We start from the raw sequence: 12062 nt of genomic DNA on the forward strand, positions 1-12062 counted from the left end.
GAGACAGATTATATGGGATCTGTCTGGCTTGTTGGCCAGTTTTTTGCTCCTGGTATTAACATTATATCGGCTTGTTTTTAAAGCTGTTCTACCCAATGTGTTTAAATAAAGACAGATAATTGTGTATTATTTCTCAATATTCATCTTTACATTTCCAATGAAGCACCTTGTCATGCTAACATAGGACAATAGAAAACTTAATTCTACCCTATTTAGATATCAGTAAGCTTTACCTAATTCAGAACAAATGTAACTCTTATTTCCCTTAGTCCCGCCTGTCTATTATCAATTTTTATACTTTACCATGTTCTTGTCTGTGAATGATTACAATGATACTCTTTCGAAAGGTTCAGGCCACAGAACCAGAGTCCCGATTTTGTTATTTTTGTCCCGAACGACAGACAACCACAAGCTGAGCTATTATGACCATTGGCGCGGAGGGGGGTTGCTGACATACTTACTGCTTGCTTGTTTCAAACCCCTGTTCACTCAGCTCGCCGTAAATCAGACCTGAGAAACAGGAGTGACAGACAGCAGGGGTGCTGCTCTTTACGGGGGAAAGTACCTAAAGTCTACATCTGGACCTCAGTGTCCGTTGCTCCGCCCATGCAGGGCTCATTATTCTGCAGAGGATGTTTCACTACCGTTCTGCTCTGACCAACGGTTACATGAGCCATTCTGAAAAAAAGGGAGCTGGCCTCCACCCTGCAAAACAAAACACCCACTGACCAGTCCAGGTTTCTCAAACAAAGTCAAGAGGCCAAAATAATAAGACTCACTGCTACTTGTTCCAAATGGAAATTTAATTTAAGTTGTGGCTTTTGGAAGTCTTGTGTCTAGTATGTGCCAACAAGCATCAAGTTATTACCTAATCAATACTGTATATTATAGTGCCAATTTTCCCCAAACTCCTTAACTATTTAAATCCACTCTGAACTTGCCTGGGGCAGGTTTAGAATTATTTTGAACGGGAAGCCCAGATCCGGCCACAGATTCAGAGGGCAGGACCCCTGGCCAAGTACAAGTAAAAGGGCCCCTACCTTTCCTACAAGACTCCCAGAATGAAAGAGACACAAATGGCAATGCATGGCGTGGCCACATTGTTTGAAATAGTTTTGCATCTCTTTGTTGTTTTGCATGTTTCTGCAGTGGCTTTACATTTCATTTGTTTTGCCTCTTGTTATACTCGTCATCCTCACTTTGTGACTCTGACTGATGGCGGTAGTTTGAACTGACTGTACTATATACTGATACATAATCTATAAGGGTATTTGTGCGCCTCGGGTTATCAGTCAGTCACTGATAAATGTATGTCAAAACACATCAGGTCAGTTTTGCACAGGGACTTTTTGCACACTGCTACCATCTATCAATTGTGATGCGTTTCCAGCTGAGAAAAAAGCTAGAGATTGGGATCAAGGACATTGCATCCGATGTCACCGAGAGAACATTGATAAGGATGACAAACTGACAGGCGCTTCTGTTGAACAAGGATCTGAACTGACTCATGTATTCCATTCCCCTTTCGGACACGTTTCTCATTTTCGTTTGACATTTTCAAATCATCTGTAGACGGACATTACGTCTTCTACTTCATAAAGTATAAGTGCATGTACAATGTGAATCTATCAGAGAGTCAGTTTCATTAATATGTATGATTTTAAGCAGGAAAAACCGCCACAGCTTTGGGTATGAAACAGGTTACAACAGGGTTTTACAGGCCCACAACAATGAGGAAAGAGGACAATCAAGCAGCATAAAGACAAGACAGACAGGTTTATTTTTTACAAGACATTTGAAGGTCGGATGCTGGTTGCTGAGAGGATCTGTTCAAGGTTAAACTTGGAGAGGTACTTGACCAAGATATAAGATCTATAAAATGATTGCCTGCAGTTAGGGTCTGGTTGGCCAAAAACCTTGAGGTGAGATTTGGACATGAGTTTTATAGCACAATAGTTTTTCTTTTGTTTTTGTAGTCTTAGAGGACAACAGGTTGAATAATCATATGCAAAGTGAATACATGAACTTGAGGCACTTTTTTTTATCTGCAATAAACTCAGCTTTATATTTTACATTGACACTTTTCAGCAGGTCAATCGATGCATGAGCAGCCGGCACAGTATACTGTAGTTGGTGCATGTTAACTTACCATATTGTCTTAGCATCGTTGTCATAGTAGCAGCCACCTGTACCAGCAAACTTGCAGCTGAGAAAGGAGGCAGCTAGTGCCAGGGACTTTCCACAACCCAGTCAGTGTGAGTGAGTGTGTGTGTGTGTGTGTGTGTGTGTGTGTGTTGTGTGCGTGTTTGAAGTACTTCTTTGACAGTCAAGTGCATGTTTTCTGCATTTGGGTGTGTGCATATGTGTTTGGGTGTGTAAAGGGCACTGTGTACAGACAGACAGACTGACTGAGGGAGTGAGTGCTGTGTGAACTGCAACAAGTGTGAGAATTAGAAAATACAGAGGAGGCTTTGCAGTAACTCAACAGAGATAGTAATCGTGCATAGCATGTGATGTTTTCGATGCATGTGTCCGTGTGTGTTTGAGGAAAAATAAAAGGCAAGGCTGGCGAGTATTTCAATATGCCGAGATGTCAATATTGCCAGCCTTGCAAGTTCATCAAAGTAATATCATTTTAATGCATGTAATAATGATAATACACTTCATTTGTGTAGCACCTTTCATACAGGAAATGCAGCTCAAGGTTTACAATGACAAAATGACATGCCCACTTAAAAATAATATAAAATAGAGTATATAAAGTGCTTAGCGCTGCATAGAAAGCAAAAAAAAAATAGAAAGACATTCAAAAGGTGCAGTACATAAAATGATGAATCAGTGAATAGATAAGAAACGTCATTTAAAAAGAGCATGTTTGACAGCATGTGTTAGGATGTTAATGATAGGGTGTTTAAATGAGCAAATGCATGAGCGTAGTCCGAACTAAAAACTATCATCATTTAGCAGGCAAACGTACAGAAAAGGAACTTGATGCTCCACAGCAAAGCCACCCGGAAACTACCATCTGAAATATTGTAGGCTACTCCACTTTACCCCCAAAGGCATGTGGTAATAAAACAGAGTCTTATCACTAAAATATAGATTCTTGTCATTCCAGATTGACAGCGTTGACCCTCGAGTCTCCATCTTGGTATAAGCGGGCCCTCTTGTGTTTTTAAGTCGTAGCCCACGGACAAAGCTAAGGCTAAGGGGGTGAGACAGGAGACCAAGGGTGCTGGAAATCCCCTTCCCTCAGCAGGCCTGCCTCGTCCGAGACACACAAGGCCCCGCTGAGGCCCACATCAAAGGGGCTGCTGCTGTTCTCATCATCCTCCCTCCTTCTGTCTTTTCTATATGTCTCTCTCTGTCTTTACCCCTCTCACCTCGGCCCCTGTTTCTATATATATACATGTCTCTTCTTACCGCCGAGGAGCAGCTGAACTGATGTTTGAAAAGCACCACACTGCATGCAAAAAAAAAGATTCAGGTCAATTTAGAGATGTTTACCTATTCTGCTTCCATAACATGTGTTCTTTCATACTAGTACAAATAAAAGGTCCAAATTGTACATTTTCATTTTACCAAACCTATCTGCTTGTGTCTGTATATCCCATACAACCATATTTAATGGCCATTATTTCAAAATTTGCAATACTCAAAACCAGAGATGCCAACTTCTAAAGCACTTACATCAACTCAACTTTCCATAATGATTCCAAGCACCATTCTGAAACGTATTACAGAAGGATTTGTTCATTAACTCTCTTATTTACATTGATACATTCCTGTCTTAAAAACGAAAGGCCTACATAGTATTTTTTTATTTCTAAAATTAAAAAGGCTGCATCCAAAATGTGTTCGGTAAAAACTTTGGCAACTAACATGTTGATGCTATCTTATCTATACTGTAAATTACAAATGTTACCCTATTCCCCTGCAGGTGTGACATTGCACTAACCTTCCTGGGTATTTTTGGTGTTACAGGCCAGCCGTACACTAAGTTGTTTTTGCAGGGTGTGTTGCATCTGCAGCACAAACTGTTCCAGCGTTTAATAGAAAACAATAATTTGCCAGTGACTAAACAGCATGCGCGCCCTGATCACTCACACAGTGGCTGTATCAACACATGTGGCATCCAGGTGTGGTGTGAAGCATTTTTAAAACATGTGGTTGAAATCACCTACCTGACCTACTCCTAGAATTGAAAACCCCTTGCTAAACTAGTCCCCCTAGAGTGCTAAACACCTCCTGTCCCCACCCCCATCACTCAAAGCCCGCAAAAATGTCAGGTATGTTTGAAGCAGCAGAACAGCTCGAGGCCGGCGCGTGGACACACATGAGGGGGGGATTTACACAATGCAACTTGAAGTTTGGGACACACACACACACACACACACATACACACACACACACACACACACACACACACACACTTTGGGCAGGCGACTATTTGTGCACACATTCAAGGCTGCACAAGTAAACACTAAGTTACAAGGAATGGCATTGTGAGTCTCCGACTCTGGATTTTCCCTCCTAATCACTGATTGTCCGATGACTGCTGAGTGTCTCATGTCTCCCACAACGAGGACATAAAGTCTGTTTCCTTTCTGCCACACAGACTGTTTTTTATACAAACCAATAAAGAACACTCAGTCAAAACTTATTCTCATTATCGCTGGACACATTTAAACAAACAATAAAAGAGCAACAGTAAGCAACATGCATTTCATTATACAATGTTTTCCATCTTTTTTATTAGGTTATTTTAACATGATGTGCTTCATTTCCACACTCCGAATGAAAGATTTTTAAACATCTCCTTAAAGCAGGAAAGAAATTACTTTTTAATGTTAATTTGGATTTATTGTTTGAACTTGTATGGTGTTGTTGGCCCATGGTAACCCCTGCTTCTAGTCTCTTCTGTTAAATCCAGTACTGTCCTCTAGGGGAAGGAGCAGGAACTGCAGAATCCGGACTATTAGAAGTTATTTTAATGACCAACCATAAACTTGCTCTGGAAACTTGAAAGAAAAGAACAAGAATACTAGATAAGTTGGTAATAAAAAAGAAAAGAAAAAAGAAGCCTTCCAAGACCAGTTGAAAAGTAGTGTATCCGCATCTGGGAGCATAGGCACTTTATGGGCACATTTGGGGCAAAGCCCACTCACTAGCAATGGCTCCACTTTCCTACATACTAATTAGAGTAAATAACGCTTCTAGCCCTTTTCCTCTGCATAAATTATTAATCCTGCACATTTTATGGTCCACTGAAAGTAGATGCAGCCAAATGTCCTTTTGGGCTGACACAGCTGAAATCAACATAAAACGGCTGCTTAGATTTATTTCATGATTTAGTTTAGATTGGATTAGTGATACAGGGCTGGCTCCTGGCAGCCGGCGGTAAAAGCAAACGCCTCGGGGCACGGGAGAGCTTTGATAGAGAGAGGGAGGGAGACTGAGGTAGAAAAAGAAGTAAGTGAGTGCATGCACATTTTAGAACCTAAAGTGTCCTCCTAAATCCTTTATATCGCATTTACAGCTCCCAGACAAATATGAGCACTAGTTGAGACCAGAGATACATTTTAGCCTACATTTTCACCTTTATCTAAAATGCAGATGCAGAGAAATAATCATGTGATCACTTTAATATTGGCACTTTTTTTTTTAACAAACACAAATCTGAAGAAACTCCAGTGACTAAGACGTTATGTCCTCTTTTAAAAAAAAAAACTTATACATGTATCATCGAGAAGCCATTAGACTAGTGAACATCAGAAATAAATGATAACGTTGTGGTGTATTGATGGCAAGCTATGGATTGTCCACTTGTGGGTGTCACCCTTGACCCATGGTGGTAGCTCTGATACCTTAAATAGATCCAATTTGTGACCAAACAACTCTTGAAGGATATACGATGCATCAGTCAGAAAGAAAAATCCCAACTGAGGCTGTACGTATGTACATTCTGGACTCAAAAGCATATATTAATCATAAAGACAGAAACAGCCAGGGGCTATTTTCATTTATTTTTGTTGATACACTGGAAAAAAATCTATATTTTATATGTACTGTATGTATTGTTTTTTTGTTGCATTTTTGATCATACACTGTATACCAGCATGACGTGTTGTGAGCAGTGTAACATGGCGCTGTCTTTGGCTGTGAGGGCTGTCTGTGGGTGGTACTGTCTGCCAGTCTGGGCAGTCGTGTGGGCTGGCTGGAACTGACCTCACAAACGTGACCATTAGAAATGAGCTGTCTCATCATGGCACCACCATACTGACGTGGTGCAACGTACAGTATAAGCAGCCACTTCATGGAGCGTCATCACCAGCAGGATTTACTATTATTGTTTGGGAGTTTGCAGAGTTTGAAAGATGTACACAAAAATAATTTCCCACATGACAAGTAGTCTTGACATTGGAGGCTTTTCCTAATTACACTAAAACGGAAACCTAGCACTCCAGTCAGTCACTCCAGTCACAGAGACAAATACTATTTAAAAAATGCATATTCATCATTTCTATAACAAATCTAGTTTCTTAGTGATTCCCTTTGTGTATTGTCTAGTTTTGGTTAGTATGGCAAGTCTGAGTCTTGTGTACGTCAGTAGCGGTGAGGGCGTGACTCTTGTGGAGGTCGTTGTGGACCACAGAAGCCCACTCTGACCCGAGAATGGACACATTGTGCAGGGTCGCTGACCTCAGATCAGTCTGCGTAAAGAACACAGGCTCTTTGTTACCACTGACAAAGACAATCCCTCACACCGCTCTCTCACTGTAGCACCACTATGAGTATTACAACCAGCAGGACTGCCAACATTGACTTATGAAAATAGGCAAAGATTCTCCATTTGGACCTCGGAAATGTTGATAAAATTAAACTTTGATCACAATCTTAACAAAGGAACAAAAAGACAAGTTTAAAAGTCAGACAATAACTATGATTTTATTAACAGTTCATTATAGTATTAATAAATGAATCAATAGAAAAAAGGTTTAAATTAAGTGCTTCGTCAGTTCAGTTAAATAAATACAGAAATATCAAAAATCTTACAAAAAAAATTAAGTTTGCATGTCTTTCAACAGACTTAGTGTAACAACGCTCCCTGCCATTATCAAAGGCTTACGCACCACATCCACTATGCGAATGTCCATAGTAGATAAGGCGGATAATAAGAGCAACAAAGAACACCTAGACCTGTTTTCATAGGGTTTTTCTTCTTCTTTTTGTCAGGCTTGTGGGACACAGATGATTTGATAACCAGGGTGACATCTGCTCAGTGCATCCACACAGACATTGAGTGTAATACAAGCTTAATACGCATTAATACAAAAACACAGAAAGCAAATGAACAGGTGAGGGAGTGTCAAAACAGCCAGCTCTTTGGTGCAGCCGGCTGGGTGAATCAGGACTGCACCAGTTTGACCAGATCTGGACAAAACAGCTGCTGCAAAAATGCAACAAAAATAAATCTATTATTTGAATGGACATTGAACCAAAGCTGAGTGTACTCGTTAAGTCAAAGGCTACTCAAATTTAAACACTTTCAATAATTTTTCAGTATATGCTTGGTCCAGATCTGTCACTGACTTGGCTGTATTGGTGATCTAGGCACAGTGTCTGGTCAAGCAGAGGCACAGGGGAGCAACATTTTACGTTCACTCCACAGCAAACGGTCCAATTCGGGAGGCTGCAGTAGCAACTGATAACGCAATGGCTGCTGGGTAACATACAAACGAACCGTTGTTCTTAACGAGCTCACAATGTGAATTAAACGATGCATAGCAGATACATTGGCACATAATGGAACATTCTATGGCTCATATTGCATGGTTTTTCATGACACATACACAGAGACCCGGAGACGTTGCTCCGTTATCCAACTGTTAAGGTTATCGGTTGCTATGCTGTTGCAAAGGGAGTCATTCCACCACCACTAACTGTCCTCGCCAAACAATCACAATACAGCAGTACTGCCCCCTCTGAAGCTGTGTTGTACACAAACCAAACGGTGCTCAGTGAAACAAGACAGTGTTCCGTCTTTAACAAACAAAACACACATTTAAAAGCGCAAACGTCCCTTTTTCTAGGCGTGGTTAAGTGGCCGTGACGATGGCGGGGACCGTGATGGTGCTTGAAAGTGGCCGTTTTTTTTCGTCTTGGATCTGATAGGTCACCTCGGGGTGGGCGTCGGCCACATCCGGCTGGTCTGTCATGGTGATCTCTTCGTCCTCGTCTTCCTGAGGCTGTAATTGGTCGAAGGATCTTTCTGCTTCTTCCGACAGGCGGTTTTCCTCTTTCTCTTCCTCCCTCTGGACACCAGAAAGGAATTAGATTAGCCGGCGTACAAATACAAAATCACCATAACATGGATCCACAAGCTTAGGGCAACATACCTCTTTCTTCATCCTGTAGTATTCGTCGATGGCATACTGATATTTGGCTGATGTTATCCCAAAGAGGGAGGCCATCCTCTCCCCCAGGTAGTCGCAGGCTAAGGAAAAGAATAAGGGGGAAATCAATCATTTAATATCCTTAAATAATGATGCAAGCGCCCTGTTTGGACTTATCAATGACTACAGTTGTAGTTTATATTATAAAATAGGCAATATTTATGTCATTAACTACAAACTAATCACATGCACAGGTACTTGGTATCATACAGCATGAAATTTGATCATTGCAACATCAGAAAAGTGGTGCAAAATTGATAAGTAATGCATAAAATATAGTGATGGGAATTATATATAAAAAGCACCTGTAGGAGCATAAGGTATGAAATATGGTTATGGCTATAAAAAAAGCTTTGGGGTTCTCTCTTTTTCTTATGGAAATTGAAATTGAGTTTTTCATCCAACCCGGATTTGAAAAAAACCTTCTTCCTGCAATGGCCTGCTCGCATTGACATGTTATAGTCTGTAAGTACATGAGAACATTTGAAGTACTTAAAAGGAAAGGTAAATGTGTACCTCACTGATATTTAGCTTTAATAATATCCTGAGATAAGTAGTGATTGCAACGTGGTGTGTCTATTTAATACACAGCTATAATCAAAATTCAATAGACCGTAAGTGCGTTTAACAATTGTTTGGTTTGTTAGGGGCCCTGTTTTGAATGCAGTGTGGACACATGGTTGTAAAAATGTTTCTCTTACCTCTGATGTAATTATCACGGTTTGATTCTACTGATTTATGAAACAACGCCTCTACAGCTAACTTTGCCTGCGTCTTGACCCTGTATGTGTCAGTATGAATGTATGTTTCTGCAAACTTCAGTCAAACATGCATAGAGATCATCTTGCTTCACGATACAGGCGTGAGGTTCCCTCAGTTTGTGACACAAACCTGAGATGGTGGAAGTGGCGGCTCTCCACATGTGAAACCAGAAGTAAGGACCCCAGGTCAACTTTGACTGCAACACATAAACATAGTCAAGAGGACTTATTCTTGTGTAAAGACACACACACACACACACACACACACACACACACACACACACACACACACACACACAGTCCCCATCCCTCCATGGTTTCCTCACCCTCACCGCATCGACCGGGGAGGACAGCAGGTCTTTCCTCTCTGGCTCTTTGTCCTCGTCCTCCTCCTCGTCAGTGCTGTACTCCTCCATCGTCTCCCCGCTGGAGAAATGGATGATCCTGCGCGGAGGTTTCTCCCTTTGCTCCTCTCTCTTGTCCAGCTCCCCCAGCTCCACACTCTCAAAATCTTTAACCGGGCTGGGGCTCTGAGAGTGGGAAGACAGACAGCACAGGCAAACACACAGACAGCGTATGTTATTATGGGACTGGTAAGGGAGTCTGGTAGTCAGTGCATACTCATGGTGGGATTTAAAAAAAATAAAAATAATTAAAAATATTTCCATTTCATTACGTGTGTTGTCTGAAACGACCACATAGCTCTGACAAGTGACAACAAGCCACAGGCACCGGGCGACATCATCAGCTCAGTGTAGCCTTAATAACACGGCAACTCCATTTGGAGAAAATGTGGTGGATATAACGAGAGAAAGCTGTTTACTGACCTGCTCTACATCCATGGTCTGTCCTATGGACACGTTGACGTTGGTGAGATACAGTGATATATCGGCCATTGTCGCCGTCTTCTTTGTATCTCGGGATGCTGCGCCCACAACGACACCTCTCTCCAGCTCTCCAGCCTGCGGCGGCCGCACCCGGAAGTGCCGTCCCGTGCGCGTGCGTCTCCCCCTCCCGTACGTAACGTCCATAGAGATAAACTGGAGCGAAGTGTAGCTGTAAATCTGATTTTAATAGGCATATTCCTTGTGCTTTTTTAAAACCATATTATTGTAACGAGAAAAAGAAGTGTTGTTGTTGTACAAGAACGGTGTCTAGGCTACAATAAAGCCCATTATGTTATTGCTGAATAATCTGAATAATAGGGCTAATCTGAATGTTGTTAAGAGAAAAGTAGGCTACAACAGAAGTAATGCCATGTTCAACAGTAAGCTGCTGATAGTTACTTAAAAAAAATAAAAAGTATTTTACTTTTATGATAAATGTTGGAAGTCCCTCTTCATAGCCTAATTCTGTATTGTAGGCTATTGTGTTTTAATTTGACATACAATTGCATTGTTAATTTTCAGCGGCATTTCCAGGACATTTTGACTAGGGTGGCCAAGGTGGGACACAGTCCTAGAGTGGGGTGGCTATCGGAAACCTGAATTATTGGCATTTGATATGCTTTACAACCAATGCAAAGATGATTTAGCCTATAATCCCAAATCCCCAAACCATGTTAGTATCCATTGTAGCCTAATGTTTGTTTCAACAACAACAACAACAACAACAACAACAACAACAACAACAACAACAACAACAACAACAACACAGAAGATTTTTGTTTGTGTTTTTAACATGTAATCGAAACATTATGGTGCATTAGAGAATGTAGGAAAAAGTCAACAGTTATTTCAGTTCAGATGAATAGTAAAATGATCAAAACAAACAACATAACTTGCTATCAGCCAGATGCTTAACAACTGGCCTGAGGGACGGATGACCACTAGCTTTTGCTAATGTTATTGGGGCTAGCTAATTATCTTGCTAAAAAAATAAAACTTTATTTATGAAATTCTGCCATTACTAAGAACACTAAGTTACAGTTATAAAATAGATACTTGAAATTACATTCTTGCAATAGACATTTCATACTTTTCCCCTGTAAACTTTGAGTAGAACAATTCCTTAAACGTTTGGAATAGAAGTCTTCTCACAGAATAAGTGTTATGTCACAGTAGAAGCACATGTGTAGCCCATAGGCCTATAGCTACACACAAAATTATTGAAGACTGAATCTGATTTAGCTGCTTTGGGTCCAGGTGCTGTGCATGCTGCCTCACTGTCACACTGTCATGATTTACTAGGAAACTTGAACAGAGCAGAGCCATTGTTAATGTTATCAGCAGCACCTGAGCTTTTCCTATACAAGTCAAATTGTCTGCTCTAAAAAAAGGATTATGTTCCCAATGTGGGCGCTTTGTACAATTTCTACTTAATGTATAAGAATAAGAAAGAATACAATATTGTTGTTCAACTTAAATTACGCTCACTGAAGATGAAAAGCTTATATTCATTAAAGGATTAAATAAATGAAGGCCTACATCTAGCCTACTATTTCAGCTGCACAGGCGTACCAGATGTCTGGTTCTAGTTAATGTGACAAAGTGAGAGTGATTTAAATATCTTAATCCTCAAATATTAGTGTTTGTTTGCCTATGGTGAGTCTGATCTTATTGTTATTAAAAGTATCTCTGGTAGAGAAGTGGGCATCTTTTACATGTCTGTCGACCATGGTGTCAATAATGTCATCTGACTAGTTTCAGTGTTATAGTGAGGGCCCAAAACTATATGTAGGCCTACTTAAGTCCTTAAGTTGTCTACTTTTACTCCAATCTAGCTATTACTAATGTTATTTTGCAGAGTTTTTGTATTTAAAAAACAAATATATAGAGAGAAAACACCCTCCCTCTTATTTTAAACAGAATGACGTTTTAGAATTTTTCATCCTGTTGTAATGTGA

At 40.5% G+C, this 12062-nt stretch overlaps 1 protein-coding gene across 1 annotated transcript; it reads right to left on the bottom strand.

Moving 5' to 3' along the window:
* Positions 1–8078: 8078 nt before the first annotated feature.
* LOC307266329 (protein FAM177A1-like) lies at positions 8079–10179 on the bottom strand. The gene is made up of 5 exons (XM_080048317.1): positions 10045–10179; positions 9544–9747; positions 9348–9414; positions 8400–8497; positions 8079–8315 (listed from the first exon to the last, which is right to left on the bottom strand). The coding sequence occupies exons 1-5, from the start codon at positions 10111–10113 to the stop codon at positions 8100–8102; spliced, it is 654 nt and encodes a 217-aa protein (XP_079904443.1). The 5' UTR covers positions 10114–10179; the 3' UTR covers positions 8079–8099.
* Between the last annotated feature and the right edge of the window lie 1883 nt (positions 10180–12062).

The sequence above is a fragment of the Ammodytes marinus genome (assembly GCF_949987685.1).
Source record: "Ammodytes marinus genome assembly, chromosome: 19".
NCBI classification, from domain to species: Eukaryota; Metazoa; Chordata; class Actinopteri; order Uranoscopiformes; family Ammodytidae; genus Ammodytes; species Ammodytes marinus.